The 20,499-nt window shown below is 36.0% G+C and overlaps 1 protein-coding gene across 1 annotated transcript; it reads left to right on the top strand.

Annotated features, from left to right (window-relative positions):
• Positions 1-6,301: 6,301 nt before the first annotated feature.
• Positions 6,302-9,766, top strand: LOC107822149 (uncharacterized protein At2g39795, mitochondrial-like). The gene is made up of 3 exons (XM_016648651.2): positions 6,302-6,703; positions 8,854-9,194; positions 9,327-9,766. Exons 1-3 carry the CDS (start codon positions 6,434-6,436, stop codon positions 9,484-9,486), a joined length of 771 nt encoding a protein of 256 aa, XP_016504137.1. The 5' UTR covers positions 6,302-6,433; the 3' UTR covers positions 9,487-9,766.
• Positions 9,767-20,499: the final 10,733 nt, after the last annotated feature.

Genomic DNA, 20,499 nt, shown 5'->3' with positions numbered 1-20,499 from the left:
ATACAGAAGCTTCACCGGCTTAGCAACTTGTCCGAACCTCGTTCTAAACTGGGATTTGACACTATACAGAAAAGAAGTCGTACGAAGTATACCCTTCTTCATGATTCAGAAAACTCAGAGAGGAGATGGGTTTCGACACAGTTTATATACAGTTCACGTAATATCAAAGCGGTAAAAGGCAACCAATTAGCACATTAAGCCAAAACATGTAACAAAATCAGATAAACCAAATATAACAATTTATATAAGCTCGAATTTCTAACCCTGAACCAGTGGTTCTGGGTCAATAATTCCCCAACAGAGTCGCCAGAGCTGTCACACCTCCTTTTTCCGTCCCCGCGAGGGGTGAAGGAGTTTTTTCCAATTAAAGGACAATCGAAACGGGATTTGTTTGTTTATTTCAGAGTCGCCACTTGGGAGATTTAGGGTGTCCCAAGTCACCAATTTTAATCCCGAATCGAGGAAAAGAATGACTCTGTATTACAGTCCGCGAACCAAAAATCCGGATAAGGAATTCTGTTAACCCGGGAGAAGGTGTTAGGCATTCCCGAGTTCCGTGGTTCTAGCACGGTCGCTCAACTGTCATATTCAGCTTATTTATCTGATTTTATACAATTATGAGCTCATGTGCAAGTTTTAACTCTTTACCGCTTTTATTATTATATTTCAAAAGAATGTGAACATCGTTTAAAAACATGTCTTTAGATTACGTCACATGAAATGCACCCACAATCCGGAACACATTTTTATTCAATGTTTTGGGATTAAACATGTCTTTGGATTGCGTCACATGAAATGCACCCGCAATCCGGAACACATTTTTATTCAATGTTTTGGGATTTGGATTTGGGTCGCATAAATGCGCACCCGAGTTTAAGAGGGTAAGATTATTAAAATGCGCGCCTACAGCAATTAGCGTATTATTATTTCTAGGTAAAGCCGTGGAATTTGCTAAAACGGCTCATCCCGAAGTCTAAGTAATTTTAATTAAACATTTATCGAGGGCCCCGCAATTTGTGTGTATTATTGGGCGAGACTCATCTCATTTATTTTAAAAGGATAATCCTAAAGTGCCTACATTTTTTCTATTAAAATTGTCTCTACAAAATGAAAGAGAAAAATGTCTTAATTTATTTACATGCTTGAGTTGTTATATTTGGGTTTTGAATATGATTCATAAATTCTAAAAATGATGCAAGCGGGGCAATCTGTTGCCAATGCGGGCCCAGGCTCAACGTGTATGGCATAAACTAGACCTGGGTCACCTTATTCACATGTTACTACCTAGTTACATTATACTATGCATGTTCACAGTTTGTCAAATTAAAAAAAACTTAGCAATCTAATTTTAATTCTAAACCATTTACATGCTGAAATTAACCAATAGTATTTAACTAACCAACATTCCTACAAGTTCCTAAATGGTCTATTCGTTTGATGAACTAACGTGCTTTTTGAGACATGATAATCATCCAACAATAACGAATTAACTAGACGGAGTTACTACACCATTTTTTTTTAGGCAATATATAGATAGTTCGTCTGTTAAGCTATCGTTAGATGTTCCACTATATATATATTAACAACTACATGATTCTGATTAGAGTAAACTAAATAATTTATATATACAAATAAAATTCAGAATATAATTAAAATAAATTTAGAACTTCAACTCTTCATTTTTTTGTATTCATGCCTCATGTTTCAGTTTACAATAATAAGCGTGTCAGTTGTGTACCTGATATTGGAAGCAAAAGAAAAGGGAGATCAGCAGAAATTCAGTAGCATACAACAACAGCAACACCCAGCAACCAGTAACACCCAGCAACGAGAAACCAGTGACAGATTTTAAAATCAAGATAAAAATCCAGAAACACCGACAACAATCAACGGACAGAAGCCAAGGGAATCTTTTCAGATTTGAAAGACTAATTAATGTTCAACCCTTAATTTCTGAATCCGTATATCAGAATATTTATATTGTATATCGGGTGTATACTACTCTTATTTTGAATTTCCAGAATGTTTTTCTTTTTATTTTTGAAATCTTAGTATTTTCGGAATTTTTCCCTCTCTTAAAATTCAACTCCCTTTTTTTTCTCTCTCTTCTTTCTTTTTTCTGTCCCCTTTAAAATCTGATCAAGTCTATCTTATTTATCTCCCATCCCCAAACCCTTTAATCAATTAATCAAATAATAAAAACAACCACTTTCTCTTACCAAACCCACTACTACATAAAAAATACAATTATTATTTATTTAAACAACTTTTCTTGAGCCCCGTAATCCCACTATTTCTTGTTCCCCATTTTCGATTAAACAAGTACATTATTCCCCACCATTATGTCTTGTCCCCCCATTATTGATTATTTTAATATTATAAAAAAAATTATTTAATCTTATTGGACAGAGCACTCAAAATAAATAATTGTTCAGATTTTTAATTCCAAAAATACCCCTCCGACCTTACTGAAATTACCATTTTACCACTGAAAATACTGCAATTTACCAATCTACCCCATCAGCTATATCCAATCCTCCTAAATCAATTAACCAAACTATAACAGCTATAACCAATTCCTAATCCAATTTCATCAACAAATAATCAACTTCTGCATAATAAACTTGCCAAATTAACAACATTCATGAATTACTAACAGAGTCAGATTCATATCAACAAACTCAACAAGACAAACATGTAGATTTAAATCACTAAACTCAACATCCGTTGAACTCAAACTAAATAAAACAACATCATAACAAAGAGGAATGATTTAAACTAAATCAAAAATTAAACCAAAACATAAATTCACAATAAATCACTGGATTAAAAACGAACTTCAAGCGAAAAAAATATGAACACGAATTAAATATAAATTAAACAACAAAGATGACGGATTTAAGCGATTAAACCAACACTCTTCTATATTAAAACTAAACAAGAACATAAAACAAACTGAAGAAATAATCGATCGAACTTCAACTTAAATCTAACAATACTTTATTTAAACTAACAATTTCTTTATTAAAAATAAAAAATAACAAATCAAGAAACGATAAGCACGAACAAAAACAAGAATCAAACATTTACTGATTTCAGATCCGAGAATATCAAAAAAAAATACAAAATAAAAAATACGGAAGAAATGAAACTTACACTAACTAATCGGAAATGAACAACGACGAGCTCGAACAGAAAACGGACCACTCGAACAAACAAACTCGACATACTGGATCTCGACAAACAACAAAACCCACCTTCCTTTTAACCTTGACGAACTCAAAACGACAAACGACGACCTCGACGGAAACGGACCTGAAGATCGACGAAGCAGTAGGTTGTTCGTACGCCCCCTGTGTGTGTGCGTTGAGCAGCAGCCATGGTGAAAAAGAAAAGACGATGAAGAAGCGACAACTACAACAGCCATGCTGCTGGTTGCGGACGAGGGGGGAGTTTCCGGCGTGGCTGGGGTTGACTTGGGTGGAAGACGAGGCTGGTTGTTCGACGAAGAGGATGAAAGGGACTGTGAGGAAGCAGCCATGAACGAGCTTGAGCTTGGGGTCGTTCATGGTGCGACGAAGAAAGCTGAGGGGAGGTCGTTCATGGTGCGACGGTGGAGTTGCTGGTGTTCAGAAGAAGAAGAAGCATCCATGGGACTGCTCGTTCATGGTGCGATGAAGAAGATGAAGCAGTAGCGACGGGGCTGGTCGTTTGGACGAAGACGAAGAAGTAGCAGCAGGTTGTCATGGCGATGAGGCGAAGACGAAGCAGTAGGTAGCTGCTCGTTCGACGACGTGTGGGTGTGTTGATGTGTGTGAAGGTGACGTGAGGGGGGGAGGCAGCCATGGTAGCTGCTCACGTTGGGGTCATTTGGGACGAAGGGAGAAGATGAAGAAGGGGGCGGGTAGGTGGTTTTTAGGGTTTGTCCTTGTTTTTTTTTGTTTTTGTCAAATGTAAGATAGGGGGTGTTGGGTATTTGGGTTATGGACCGGGTCGACCCGGTTCAAAATGGACCGGGTCATGGGGAAGGTTGGGTATTTTTTGGGCTTGTGGCTTGAATTTGAAGAAGAACCCAATTCCGATTTTCTTTATATTCTGCTTTATTTTCTTCTACTTTCTAATTAATAAAACTAAAATTCTAAATTAAGTTATAAACTAAATTAACTTATAAAAAAATACTAATTAATTCCAAATAACTATTATCGCATATTTAAATAGCAATTAACGATAAAATCGCACAATTTAGACGTTAAATGCTAAAATGCAACGTACATTATTATTATATTTTTTTTTATGATTTTCTCATTTTTGTAAAAGAAACTTAAATAAATACTAAACGGAAATGCGATATATTTTATTTTTTATATTTTTTAAACAAATAAACATGCACAGACAAAAATACAAATAATTATACAAAAATACCACAAAAATTCAAAAATTGCACACCAAGGAAAAATCGTTTTATTTTGAATTTTTTGGGAGTAATTCTTTCATAGGGCAAAAATCACGTGCTTACAGCTGGTATTTTATTATGCATTTTTATGATACTAATATATCGGCTCCTGTTGCTTTTTTGAGCCGAGGGTCTCCTGGAAACAGCCTCTCTACCCTTCGGGGAAGGGGTAAGGTCTGCGTACATATTACCCTCCCCAGACCCCACTTGTGGGATTATACTGGGTCGTTGTTGTTGTTGTTGTTGTTGTTGTTGTTGTTGTATTCATAATTTGAGCATTCACATCATAGTTTTAAGAACTTTCTAATCTCAAATTCAAATAGTCTTTTCTTTTCATTTCTAATAGTAAATTTCTAATAAGTTAACATAATTTTCCTATTTTTTTAATCTAATATATAGTCTTATTACGTTTTATGTGGCTTTTCATTAACTCGTAACTTTATTTAATATCATTCTCAACTACTTTTCTTTAATAATATAAGATAAATATATAATTTTTTAATTATAAAATAAATATTTATTTTGTTTCAAAAATATTGCTCGAAAATTTTAAATTATTTAAAATTTAATAATATATTTAAGTATTGTATATTTACTTTATTTTATTTTTTAAACTTATGATTTATAAATGTCCTTACATTATCTCTAATTTATTTTTATTGTTCAATATTTTTAGTTTGTGATTTTACTATTATACTTGAGTTATGTGGACTTATATTATGACTTTTCTTATCATAATATAAAAAACTTTCTCATCTCAAATTTAAATAAGTTTTACACTTTTTCCTATGATAAAAAATCTTAGTTTTTTTATTTATTCTTTATTATTGATTTTACATTATTCAATACCTAATATTATTACATTGTCATATAAATTTTTATTAGTCTGTTGGAATTTAATATCTATTTTTACCACACTCATTCTAATATAATATAGATAAAAATTAAAATACTTTCTCATTTCAAGTTCAAATAATTTTTTTCATTCTATTTTCTTAATTGGACCATATTTTCAAAAAATTATGGTATGCTTTCGAACTTAAACTAACTAAACTCAACTCAAATATTAATCATAGAAAAATATTTTCTTAATTGTTTGAACACATTATATCCAAATGTTGTAGTAATATTTACGTATAAAATATTCATTTGCACGATTTATCAATATTAATATGAATTTATTTTTCTTGTTATTAAAATATCTTTTGTTAATTATTTAATTTTTCTCTTACCTTATAATTAATTTGTATACTTTATATAAGATCTTATTTTGCTGCTTGAATTTATTTAATTTTTAAACTCAATAAATCTTTAATATCTTAAGTAATTCTTAGTTTTATTTTATATTTTAACTTACTCCAAAGTATAAATAGTTATAGGTTATCTCAATTTACGTCTTTATATATTTTTTTTCTATTATAATTTTTAATTAATTTTTTACCTCCATATTTCTAGCTAACATAGAAGAAAATCTATGAGAAAATCTATAAGATTCATTAAACTACCTTCATTAATTATGTTTCTATATATAATTTCTAATTATTAATGTTATCCTAAAATTGTCAAGTGACTTCATTTTAGCTTGCCACTTGGCTTAACCGCAATGCATACTGCTTTTCTTTTAATAAAATATAGATAATTATATTTTAGCCGTCCAAAAATATAATAGATGACAAATATATATATATTATATAATTAATGCTATATAGTTTTTGTATTTAAATTACTGGCTGTAATTATTTTGAACTGTCGGGTTAAAAATGAAAAAAGCGCATTTGGGTAGAACCATATTTTCTTTCATCAAGGGAATCCCCAAACAAAAGTTAGTAATTACTGTGAAGGGTGAGTCTTGTCTTTCCAGTTGAGCATTTTTACCGAAAAGAACCGTCTTGCTCTTTTGACTCTTCCTCTCTCTTAAACCCTCGTAAATAAAAGAAAAAACCTAAAACCCTAAATATCTCTACCAAAACCCTTCCGGAAATGGCGCTCTCTAACGTTATCAGAAGGACAGCTTCGCAGGTTGTACCCCTCGCAGTTCGATCCATACGAAGAAGTCAGAGTTACCACCACTCTGCTCTCTTCTCCGCCGTCGTGGACCGCCGTGCCGTCCATCGGAACTTGTTCCGAAGCTCAGTTCCTTCTACTCTGCATCTCTATTCTACTCAGAAGCGATCAAGTTCTGATGAGTCGCTCCTCAAAGTAATTCAGTCTGAAATCCAATTTGCCGAGGAGTCCGATGAACAGAACAAGGTTTCATTCTCCCTATTTAATTTACTTCCCCAATTTATCATTTTCCACCCTATAAAGACGTTACTGATCTTTGAGTTTTTGTTTACTGTTTCTGTTAATTACTATATTATGATCCTACTTCTTAAGGAAATAACAGCAGAATTTGAGGAAGGAAATGCAACCAACTGAACTTTAATTTTGATTAAATCTTCAATCAACAGCAACTTTCATTACCAGAGGCGGATCGAGGATTTGAAGGTTGCAGGTGTCTGTATATATATTATACATATCACTAGCCAGAAAGACAATATGAAGAATGGATGATTCAGTTAATTTTTGGTTAACCGAGTTAGGTGTTTTATTTAAAAAAGGCAAATAAGTCGGATTTTAGTTTAACTTTTTTACGCTTGATTTACTATTTTCTAGATAAAAGTATAAAAAAAAATTATTTTATGAAAGTACACCTGCGATTGGAAAATTTTCTTAAAGTGTAGCTTAAGTACTATATATTTATGTTTGATTTGATTAATTGATCATTATTCTTGGGTTAATTTTTTCAATTTATTTGTTGAGTTATGTGATAATTATTTTCAAAGCCAAAATTTTAAAATTATCAATTTATAAGAATCTACTTAAAATCTCTATAAATCAGGATATCTTTTTCAAAAACCAACAAATGATACTGCTCAAATTATACTCCAAAGTATAAATTAATGTTGTCTCACCAGGAAGAGAGAAACTATATATTATTTAGAATTTTAAACACTCCAAAGTATAAATTAATGTTGTCTCACCAGGAAGAGAGAAACTATATATTATTTAGAATTTTAAAATTACGCATCGAAAGAAATTGCTTATGAAATAAGATATAACTGTAGGAAGTAATATGAAGGCTAATGTAAAGAAATTTTAAAAAAGAAAGAAGATAGAGGGATTTTAGCAACAGGAAGAAAGGGGGGGGGGGGTGGGGTTGGAGGAAAAGAAAAGGAAGAAGAGATGAAGACACAAGTCCCAACAGAGAATAAAGGAAATCTAGGGCTAAAAAGTAGGAAAAAGATTTAAAACAAAAGAGACGAAGAAAATGTTGTTGCAGGGAATTGAACCCAGACCCGTGGGTTACATTAGAGACTTCAAAAGCAAGGCTAAACCATGGCATCCACATGCCTTTTGTGTAATTTGGGTGTCACTTAATATCTATAACTCATTTTTCATAGATATCAACATATTTATTGAGAATTTTTGTGGAAGCGTGCGAGTGGCGTGCCATGCCACCCCGATCCGATAAGGTAGATCCGCCCCTGTTCATTACTACTAATAACCTCATTCAAATGGTAATTACAATCAAGCTCTGCACCTGATCAGTTTAAGGAGGAACTGAGGAATAGAAGAACTAAAAAGAGAGAGCTAAGAAGGAGAAGGGATAGATTTAGAGAGTAAGAACAGATGAGAGATAGAACGGAGGGAGTCTAGAAATAATGGACACAAAATTATAATTTTCAGATTCCATAGTCTGTCTCTCATGTTCCATTCATGCAGTATATACAGATGAGTTAACTGCAGGGCTGCTATGCTCAAAAGTGTGAGTACCTAACGAATCATTGTTAGGGTGAGAAGATGTTACAGATTTTGAGTTTTTAGATTAGAGTTCTGTTTATTGCCTCTACACTATTTAGTTTGTGACAGGCTGCTATCTCTTTCATGAATCTTGTATATTTTGCCCTATGTTCTTTAGTCTTTGTTTTGGTCTGTCCAGTAGGGTTTGAGGAGAAATGGGAACTTAATAATAAAGGTAGATTTTGGAGTTGTTTTACGGTGCCTTGTTTTGTTCATAATGACAACAGTGTAAATCATGAATTATAATTTTCTTCGCCTAATATTCAGTTTCATCTAACAATTGTGTGATAGAATGATTTCAGAAGCTTGATTAAAATCTCCGGTTAACTGCTATTGTAATTTGAGGGACACTGTGAAACCTCGGATCATTTCATCTTATTTTCCCTCAGTAGAAGGCAAACGTTTTGTACTTGCAGTAGTGACAATTCTAGATCTGCTTTGGATGCTATCATTGATCTTGGAACGTCCCCTGTCTCATGTTTCAGCATTAGGTTATATTCTATTTCCTGTTTTTGAGTCTACTTGGGGATTATGATCATCTTGCTCGTTATTTTTAGGCTGATGAGGTGCCTGAGGGTTTCCCCTTTACGCTTGAAGACCATCCCGGACAGCAGACTATATCCTTGACTAAAGAGTATCAAGGTGAAACTATAAATGTTGAAGTTCATATGCCTGATCTTGTTACTGATGACGACGATGAGGATGGCAATGACAATGATGATACTGAAAGGCCCGCTCAATCTCAACTTCCCCTTGTTGTTAGAGTGTCTAAGAGGAATGGTCCATGTTTGGAGTTTGGTTGCACAACTTATCCCGATGAGGTTGTAATTGACCATCTAGCTATTAAAGACCCTGATGCAGCCGATGAACAGATTGCCTATGAAGGACCTGAGTTCTCGTTAGTATTGGTGCTCTAAACGAGCATAAAATTTTTATTCAACTTTCTTTCATCTATATTTGGGCTCCACATGAATTTTCCCTTCACTTGGGCCTTTGGTACTAACTGAAACACTTAACTGTTTTCCATCAGGTATTTGGATGAGAACATCCAGAAAGCATTTCACAAGTATTTGGAGATCAGGGGAATCAAGCCCAGAACAACAAACTTCTTGCACGAGTACATGATCAACAAGGACAGCAGAGAATACTTGATGTGGATCAAGAACGTGAAGAAGTTCATTGAAGCATAGGTGCATATGCAGCAATTATCTTAGATATTCTTCTTATTTGGTTCGGCTGATGTTATTTTTGGCAAGCTCTGTCAGTCATTGATCAAATTTGTGAACCATAAGAGAGAGATTCTTATTGAACTAGTGATAAACGTATGAGAGCGTTCCTATATGAAATGGAGTATAGAAAATTTTCTACTCAAGAGAGTTGTTCTATTTGAGTTGTTGATGGACATATGAGAGGCTCCTTATACAAAATTAAAAAAAATACGGGGAAAAGAGTTAGAGCCCGTTTGGATTAGCTGATTTGAAGTAGCTGATAAACATTGGGTGATGAAAAGCACTTTTAAGTGCTGAAACCGATTTAATAAATAAGCAATTACGTGTTTCGGTACAAGTGCTGAAATTGATAATAAGTTGCTGCATTATTTGATAAAAAAGTGTTGATAAGCTCTTTTTCTATTAAAATGACTTAAATAACCTTAGAACTGTTTACACTTATAAGAGCGTAATTTCTTCAAAATTTTAGATTCCAGATCGATTCAAATACAAAATATTCTATTTGTCATTTTATTTTAAATACAACTGTGCTTAGATAAAATACCTGTTATGATAAATATAATTTATTTTATGATAAGCATATAATCATAAGTTATAGTAATAATTAATAAATTGACAAAAAATTCTAAGTAAAAAATAAACCTAAATAAGACAAATTATCTGAAGAAAAACAAACATTGTCTTCATCACCACAACACTTAAAAAGCAATACACCAAACATTTGATATGCACAATCACATAGATATAAATATGCAAAGGATAAATAGTCAATGACAATTGCAGGCTTGAAGAGGCGGGGGAGGGAGGGTTTAGGTTGAATACCTGAGGCAATGAATATCGATGTAGGAGTTTTGTTCTAAAAAGGAATATTTTAAGGATAAAATAGTAAAAATCTTGGTCAAACTTTAAGTGCTTATAAGCTAAAATTCATAAGCTAGGGGTGACCAGCTTATGACTTTTGGCTTATTTTTAACTTATAAGCACTTTTAACTTTATCAAACGCGTAGATAAGCCGAAAAGTACTTATAAGCTAGTTTGACTAGCTTATAAGCTTAGCCAAACACCCTCTTAAACATACCCATCTATTATATAGATTTTTTTTAATTGAAGAGAATAATATGTTGCAACAAATTAATTCAGTTAGTTCCTTTCTCTCTTCCTTTATTTTGTTCTATTGTGATTTCTTTATTTTTGTTATTTTGTAGTGGAAAGATTTCTTTGTTATGTTATTTTTCCCGAAATGTTATGTTATTCTGTCTATCTATTTTTTTTTATTTTTTTTTTATTGTATTTTTAATTTTTTGTTCTCTTGAAAATCTCGTCATAAGTATGGGGCAAATGAAAGTAAGAGCAAAAACGAAAAAGAAAACGCACAAATATAGCTCTTTTAGCATAAATATGATAATCATTTATTGCATTGCTTTTATTAAATGAACGCTTAAAATACATATAATAATTTTATTGGCCGCTCATCGTATATTAGTTGTTAACCACATCATGGTAACAAAAACATGATTTATTTTATTTTCATACTCAACAACATGAGATGCAACATTTAAATAGGGAAACTCGACCTTGCAATTGCAACATTCAAATTTTTTACATAATCCAAAGCAACTTGAAATTGTCAAAACAAATATATCAAAAAATTAAATTTTTTTATCATAAAAGCTCCTCATATAATAGAAGAAAACATGATGAGCTGCTCCAAATCAACGAGAGAGTATGTGTTTAGAAACCAAAATTTTGATTATAAAATAATTATAATTAGAAGACTTTCAATCATTTAGCGAAAATATATTTTTTTAAAAACTATCAGGACATTCTGACATCCAAATATTAAATTTGAACACTCCAAATGTGAATGTGATTTTGAATAGTTAAATATAATCAACATCATGTATACGTTTAGTTATGTATGCACATTTTGGGTTGAAAGTATATTTTCTATTAATATGAGGACAATAATAATCAAAAAAGAAAAAAGTAAAAAATCCTTAAAACTAAATTACCTGAAAAAGACAAACGAGTGCTACGACTTGCAGCAGACAGCTTTAATGACATTATCAGTGGTGTTGCTTCTGGTGCAGATGATAGTTCTGGTGCATATAATGGTTCTAGTTAGGGGTATACATATGTCGGGTTGGTTCAGATTTTTCAATTACCAAACCAAATCAATTGTCTCGGATTTTTAAATCTATAAACCAAACCAAACCAACAAAAGTCGGGTTTAACAATTGCGGTTTATTTTCGGGTTTTTCGGTTTTCTCGGGTTTTTTTCCCGATAAAATCTTCATAGCATAAAATTTATAATTTTTGCCTTAATATTTCTTAGGTCCTATTGGTATAAAACTATATAATATATTACCCATAAAATAATGCAAAATAATATGAGATGAGTCATGATTATAATAAAATATTCAACAAATTGCATAAGATAAATATTGCTAATTAATAAGCCATAATAAAAATAAAAATAATCTAAAAGTACTAAGTCGTATTAAAACAAGTACGATTAATAAGTACTAATTATTAATTACATGACTAAATAATATTAAAAGTAGGTTATTTGAGTTATTAACTTTTATGGGTTATAAAACATATTTGACCGTTCAAAAGTTCTAAGTCCAAGCTTGAAATAATACATCAAAAGAGAGAACTATTAAAGAGTTTAAAAAATATTTATAAATTACATTACAATAATTATTTTATGTATAAGATATTTTTAAAACTTGTATACATAAAATGTCGGGTTGATTTGGTTTCGGTTTGACTTTTTTTTTAGTTAAAACCAAACCAAACCAAATCAAACCAAACTATAGTAGGGTTTTTTTCTCGGTTTGACTCGAATTATCGATTTGGTGCGGTTTGTCGATTTCCTTTGTACATGTCACAACCTAATTTCCCCTCCGTTGGGTATCGTGATGACATCTAGTCTTAGGGACTAGGTATGCCTAACATGTACTGAATAACAACAACAATAAATAAAATCTAACAGTCTCGAAATAGAAATCTCTACAAAATTTACAATTTTTCAAAATCGATAATACAAGTCATAAGCTCTATAGAGTTCGCTACAACTTCGAAATACAACTGTTTGGAAATACTGTTTGGTTTTATAGTCTATTATGTTCTGTTGAACCTGATAGAGAACCTGGTTCTCTATAGAGTTTAGTGGACCCTTAAATTCTATCATGAACCCTATCACTTGGCATCTTATGCTCTCATTACATCTCATAACCGCAATGACGACTTACGCGCCAGATAGAGCTAATCTCACATAGAAGGCATGTAAACAAAAGGTGTGCACCTATACTCAACAATATCAAGATAACTTCTTATGTGATAAGAGTGCTTATCTACATGTATGCTTGTGCAAGTGTCCTAACATAGTTCATACCAACTAGTAAGCATAAGAAAAAGAACGGACAACACGTAAAATATTTTCTCATAACTTTCACAAGATAAAGCTCACACAAGTAAGTATACCACTACATAAATATCAACAACAAGAATTCCCCTAGGCCATCACAAATCATCACAAATCAATCCCTGACATAGCCTACCTTGTCTCGCCACGCGTGCAATAATAAAGTAAGTGCCCGCCTTGTCTCGCCGCACGTGCAATATAATGTTCCCACCTTGTCTCGCCACATGCGCAACCCCCTATATATATATATATATATATATATATATATATATATATATATATATATATATATCCCGCCTTGTCACACCGCATGTGCAAATATCAACAGTAACAATAGCACGGCAGAAACCTCGTGCAAACCAATAACACTCGCATGGCAGAAACCTCATGCATCACAATAACAACAATCGCATGGCATAAACCTCGTGCATCACAATAACAACCACACGACAGAAACATCGTGCATCACAAAAACAAGTACAACAACAACAATGACAATAAATACAGAATACGGTAAGTAGATCAACTCAAGAACTTTCGATAAAAAAGAAACAGTAGAACTAGTTCACAAGGAATAACCACAATAGAGAATACTAGGCGTAATAAGAATAGCTCAACAAGGAAGGAAATAATATGTAACGACGATGCCACAATGTACAGTTCAGCAACAAGGGAGCTAATACGAGTCGAATAATTCCAAATAAGGATATGTCAACTAAAATATAGGATATCTAAACTTCTTTTAAGGTTGGGCAGTTACGGAGAATATACAATAAATTCAATTAAGGATAAGCAACGGAAAGATAATCATAACCTCAATTAAGACTAAACAATTACATAATGAGATAATAATAATTCCAAATAAAGATAAGCAGTTATGAAAAGATAGCATGACAATTGGTAATAATCTTTAGTTAAGTCAAATAAGAGTCAAATAGGCAATAAGGGTAAATTATAAAGCAATTAATTCCAATTAAAGCATGTAGAGGTAAAACTAGTAAATAGAAAACTTAATCACATCCAGGACAACTTCATACTCGGTGAATATAAGGACCTAAAAACCCTAAAAGGTCAACTTTTCACAATTAAGTCCGAGTACACAGATTACAATCAACATATAAGACTCAAATCCTAAGGGGAAATCCCTCACACAAGGTTAGGCAATATACTTACCTCAAAGAAGACAGACGGATACTCAAAAATGAACTTCTCAAGTGAGATGACCTCTGGACGGCCCAAATCTAATGAAAATAACTTCAAAGCACAAATAAAACTCATAAGAACTATTACAGATCAGAAATCCTTGAATTTTATAAAATTATAAAAATAACCCCAAAAGTTGACCTCTGGGCCCGTGCCTCAGAAACTGTCACGACCCGGATTTCCTACCCTCGGGAGCCGTGATGGTGCCTACTCATGAAAGCTAGGCAAGCCGAGAATTACAAGTTTTATTACCCTTTTTGACAGATCAATATAACAGGCGATCAACAACGAAATAACCATAATAATAAAATAAATGCGAAAGACGAAATCTGATAATATCACCAAATACTACTACGGAGATCCAAAATACAATTCTACACAGAATTTGGTGTCACAATGTCACGGACTATCTACGAATACTACAAACAGCGGTCTGAATGAAAGATACAAATATGTCTCGGAACTACATAAAAATAGAATGAAAAGATAGAAGGGGACGCCAAGGCCTACGGACGCCTGCAGGACTACCTCGGGTCTCCTGATGGACTGAAGGCAGCAACCTCACTGTGGTCCAAATGCTCTAGCACTGGAATCTGCACACAGTACAGAGTGTAGTAGTAGCACAACTGACCCCATGTGTTGTAAGTGTCGAGCCTAACCTCGGTGAAGTAGTGATGAGGCTAGGACAAGACTACCAAATAAACATGTGTAGTTATATCATATACAACAAATAATAACGACATAAACTAGCAGTTAAAAATGGGAAGGGGAAACATGCTCGGGGGAAAATATCATGCACAAACAGAAATTCAGTAAAGAAGCATACGGAGCACCAAAATTCAACTTTAAGCAAGAATAAGGAGAACAATCACAAGTGCACGACATCACCCTTCGTGCTTTTACCTCACATAATCATGGTACATCATTATCCTTCATGCATCATTACGCAGATCATGGCAATTGTGAGATCAGAGGCCTAGGCAAAAATACCAGATACCAGCAATCTTTCCTAAGTCCAATTTCACTCCGTGGCCTATCCAAAACTCACCCAACCCCTCGGGGCTCCAAACCAAATATGCACGCAAGTCCAAAAACATCATACGAACTTGCTCGTGCGATCAAATCATCAAAATAACATCAATAACTATGAATTAAGCCTCAAATTTATGAAATCACTCAAGAACATTGAAATTACTATTTTCTCAACTACACGTCTGATTTATATCAAATCAATTCCGATCTTTATCAAATTTCACAAATTCAATTGAATTATTATTTTAAACTTGTACCGGGCTCCGGAACCAAGATACGGGCCCGATTTCGTCAAGAAATTACATAAATTCTCTTCTAAAAGCCTTTGTATTTTCCAACAAATAATTTTCTTTAAAAATTCATTTCTCGGGCTTGGGACCACGAAATCCAATTCTGGGCATACGCCCAAGTCCCAAATTTTACTACGGACCCTACGAGACCATTGAATCACGGGTCCAGGTTTGTTTACTAAGAATGTTGACCAGAGTCAACTTTAATCAATTTTAAAGGCCAATTTCCTTATTTTTCTTAGATTTCACATAAAAGCTTTCCGGAAATGTGCCCGGACTGCGCACACAAATCGAGGTGAGACAAAAAGAGGTCTTTAAGGCCTCAGAACACAGAATTTACTTTCAAAATAAGTGATGACCAAAACCATTCTCCACCTCTAAAACAACCGTTCGTCCTCGAACGGACATAAGAAAAGTACCTGAGTCGGAGAAAAGATGGGGATATTGACTCTGAATATCGGACTCAGACTCCCAGGTAGCTGCCTTGGCAGGTTGGCCTCTCCACTGAACACGAACAGAAGGGAAACTCTTCGATCTCAACTAACGAACCTCCGGCCTAGAATACCTACCGGCTCCTCCTCGTAGGACAAGTCCTTGTCTAACTGGATAGTGCTGAAGTCTAACACGTGGGATGGATCGCCGTGATACTTCCGAAGCATGGACATATGAAACATTGGATGCACGACTGATAAACTCGGCGGAAATGCAAGTTTTTAAGCCACCTCTCCCACTCGATCAAGAATCTCAAAAGGACCAATGAATCTAGGGCTTAGCTTGCCCTTCATTCCAAATCTCATCACGCCCTTCATAGGTGACACCCGAAGCAACACCCGCTCGCCGACCATGAATGCCACATCACGAACCTTAAGGTCGGCATAACTCTTTTGCCTGGATTGAGTTGTACAAAGCCTATCTTGAATGATCTTGACCTTGTCTGAGGCATCATGTACTAGATCCATATCCAATAATCGAGCCTCTCCCGGCTCAAACCACCCAACCGGTGACCGACACCGCCTACCATATAAAGCCCCATAAGGAGCCGTCTGGATGCTCGACTGGTAGCTGTTGTTGTAGGCAAACTCCGCTAAAGGCAAAAACTGATCCCATGAGCCTCCAAAGTCAATGACATAAGCTCAGAGCATGTCCTCTAAAATCTAAATAGTACGCTCGGACTGCTCGTCCGTCTGAGGCTGAAATGCTGTGCCCAACTCGACTCGTGTGCCCAACTCACGCTGAACTGCCCTCTAAAAATGTGAGGTAAACTGCATACCTCGGTCAGAAATGATAGACACGGGCACACCATGAAGACGAACAATCTCCCGGATATAGATCTCTGCCAACCGCTCAGAGGAGTAGGAAACCACCACAAGAATGAAATGCGCTGACTTGGTCAGCCTATCAACAATAACCCACACTGCATCGAACTTCCTATGAGTCCATGGGAGTCCAACAACGAAGTCTATAGTGATACGCTCCTACTTCCACTCAGGAATCTCAATCTTCTAAACAAACCACTAGGTCTCTGATACTCGTATTTTACCTGCTGACAATTCAAACACCAAGCCACATATGCAACAATATCCTTCTTCATCCTCCTCCACCATTAATGCTGTCGCAAGTCCTGAAACATCTTAGTGGTACCCGAATGAATAGAGTACTGAGAACTATGGGCCTCCTCTAAAATCAACTCTCAAAGTCCATCCACATTAGGCACACAAACTCGACCCTGCATCCTCAAAACTCCATCATCTCCAACTGTAACCTGCTTGGCACCCCTGTGTCGCAACGTGTCTCTAAGGACAAACAAATGAGGATCATCATACTGCTGATATCGAATACGCTCAAATAATGAAGAACGAGCGACTGTGCAAGCTAACACATAGTTGGGCTCAGAAAAATCCAACCACACGAACTGATTGGCCAAAGTCTGAACATCCAAAGCAAGCGGCCTCTCACCGACCGAAATATACGCAAGACTGCCCATGCTGACTGACTTTCTACTCAAAGCATCGGCCACCACATTGGCCTTCCCTGGATGATATAATATGGTGATATCATAGTCTTTCAATAGCTCCAACCACCTTCTCTACCTCTGTTTGCCGTGCTAATGGTAATAACAATTAAATTTAATTTTGCGGTTCTAAAAATACGTGATATATTTTTATGCTAGTTGTTAGGCAATGTATGCTAAGTAAAAAGATTAAAATATAAGATTATAGCTTAAAGCGAGGTAAAATTCAAACCAAACGGCTGGAGGTCGGGGCCTCGAGCTGCTGTATACGAGGCCCCAAGGTTGAGTCTAGAGGCCGGCTTAGGGCAATCGAGGAGGGACTAACAGTTATAAGAGCTAAAATGATGGCTCTTTATGATGAATGATAAGTAATAAATGATGAACAATAAATAGAGCACAATGAATGTAAGCAATAAATGGAAGCAATGAGATCAAGAGAATATGTTAGAGAGCAGAGAGAATGTTCTTGTGTATTTAGTATTGAGCAACAAATGTGTACAAAATGACAAGGATCCCCTTTATATATGAGGGGGAATCCCAACATAGTACAAATGCATTAATTATAAAGATATGGGGTTGGTACAACCATTTAATGCCTTGATCCATTTTTTTCACTAGTCCACTAGACTTGGCCAGCTATATGTACGCGCCTTGGGAATTTCACCTTGATCTACCGAGACCAATAATTTACATTGCCTCGAGGCCGGTCGTTAGTTACACTACCTTGAAGTCGATCACCGAAAACCCTCGGAGTCGATCACTGAAAATCCTCGAGATGCCTTGATGATCGTAATATCGAACCGTCGATTTCTATTGTATACAGATAGTCCCTGCATTTCCTAGAACAAAGTGATAGGAAATGATTTTGAATTCTTACTCCTTAAGCATCATCATCACGACATCAGCCCATCAGAGCATTAAATGCTATAACTCAAAAGCCGCACAAGGGTCGCCGTCAAATGCGACTATTGAGAAGCCCACGAACTGCTATTGGTTTGTCCTTTCCGCTGCCCATATGGCTTCTATAAATGCATCAGTCATTTGATAATTCACACTTTTACAACATCTTCAGGTTTTCAAGGCCAAATCCATCCCCCTTCACATTCTCTCTTCTCCCGTTCTTGTTTCTTTTCCTACTTTCTTAGAAAAGCCTTGCCACCACCAAGGCTAGAACCTCTAAAGCAGTGCCTCGAAAAGAGGATGCTGCCTCTTCTTCTCGAACATCCAAAGGAAATCCCAAAGTGATACCCACCGTTGAATAGTGTACCCCTACCGAGTTCAGAACGACGAAAGATTTTTCCGTCAACAGACCCTCGTCTACACCAGGCCAATGCGAACATGTGTACCGATATATTAGCATCGTGACCGATATAGGGAAAGTGAAGGTAGAATGTCAATGGAGGGAGGCAGTGCTGGTTGAGATCCCCCGTTCTAACGAGAGCATAACGGACCACAAGGCTAGCTTCCTTTATGTATATACACACCTATTCACTTTGGGTCCGGTTGATTCTTCAAACCCTTCTTTCCCGGTGATTGATCCAGTTATTCTCGACTTTTGAGACAAGTATAGAGTGACGCTCGTCCAAATCTATCCATCTTTCTGGATGATAGTCTACATGCTCCGCCACTTTTCCAATAAGGTCAAGGGTGCGATCTTTACCCTTGACCATTTGATTAGATTGTATAGCCCTCAATTTTATCGAGGTTTGATTAAGCTTCACCCTCGGTCCAAGAAGCCATTTTTCTCGAACATTGATGAGGACAAGGATCGAGGGTGGATGAGCAGGTTTGTCTAAGTGAGGACCTCAGACATCATCCCGACCGAAAGGATGCCATTCCCGGAGGAGTGGAACACGTAGTGTAAGTACCTTTCCTTCGAACATGCTTTATTGTCTTCTTACCTTTCTTCCGAAAAATGATCCCCCCTTGGTTTTTGTAGCTACCATTTTGTATCCTGAAGCGGTTCAGGATCTGCTGGGATGGATTAGGCAGTTGAATGCTTTGTTCTCATTTCTCGGGTAGTCTTGGCTAGACCTGTCTAAAATACGGTGGGTGCCCAAGAATCATGGTAAAATACTTCTTGCCACCTATATCATATTTTTATATTTCTTCCCCGTATCCTCCTTGCTGATAAATTTTGGCCACTATGTTTGCGCAGGCCTTGGCAACAAAGTGCAGATGAGACCCTGTCTCGACGGCGAGGTGGAGACTTCGAAGCCTGATAAGGTCAAGAAGAGGAAGAAAAAGGTGCCTGTTGATTCTCCTGCGACAAAGAAACCTAAATCACGCATGCCTCGAGCTATTGCCAGGACCTCGGCTTCAGCTTCCGGAGCAAGTCCCAGCACTGGGGGTGAAGATAATGATGAGGATGAGTACCGTTTGGTACAAAGGACGAGGTCGGGCATGGATGCTCCCCAAGTGCCCGTACCGATGGCCGCCGAGTCGGGAACAACTGATTCAACTCAAACTCAAGCTTCAGAGGATCTCAAGGAGGGCATGAATACGGTCCACAAGCCCCTAGCCGGGCATGATGCAGCCCCTTCCGAAAAGAGCATTGTTGATGGTTACAAAGGGCCCGGGCCTAAAGCTTCTCGGGAATGAAGCTTGCCCTTTAGCGATATTGACGCCCTAGGCGACCTTAATTTTGGTCCTCGACTCTCGGATGGGGAACTCAGGGATGCTCAGGACCCAAAGGTTACTAATATGGAGGGTCCTCCCGAGGGGGGAGATGGGCTTGAAAACTTCCTTGATGGCCTTGATGATGTTAGTGAAGACATTGATCTCGACGCTCCCAACGCTATCTAGGAAGCGACGAAGTTACAGCAGAAGGTGATAGCTTTTTATGTGCACCTTTCTAGTTTCAAGTATATTTCCTCGTTTTTCTGACTCTTCTGTTTTGTTCTAGGCCAAGAAGATGTATGATCACGCCTTATCTAGTCTCCAAGACGAGCTTTCATGCCGTGTAAAGGAGCTCGAGAAGCTCATCTTGGGACTGCAGAAGTCGAAGG

Source organism: Nicotiana tabacum, chromosome 6 (genome assembly GCF_000715075.1).
Source record: "Nicotiana tabacum cultivar K326 chromosome 6, ASM71507v2, whole genome shotgun sequence".
Lineage (NCBI taxonomy): Eukaryota > Viridiplantae > Streptophyta > Magnoliopsida > Solanales > Solanaceae > Nicotiana > Nicotiana tabacum.
This window is presented reverse-complemented; position numbering and strand designations above follow the sequence as displayed.

What these genes read in the sequence shown, in the direction of transcription:
- LOC107822149 (XM_016648651.2), top strand. Translation starts at nt 6,434, where the DNA reads ATGGCGCTCTCTAACGTTATCAGAAGGACAGCTTCGCAGGTTGTACCC. An exon ending in AGTCCGATGAACAGAACAAG is followed by an intron (nt 6,704 to 8,853) that starts GTTTCATTCTCC and finishes CGTTATTTTTAG; the next exon opens with GCTGATGAGGTGCCTGAGGG. An exon ending in TATGAAGGACCTGAGTTCTC is followed by an intron (nt 9,195 to 9,326) that starts GTTAGTATTGGT and finishes GTTTTCCATCAG; the next exon opens with GTATTTGGATGAGAACATCC.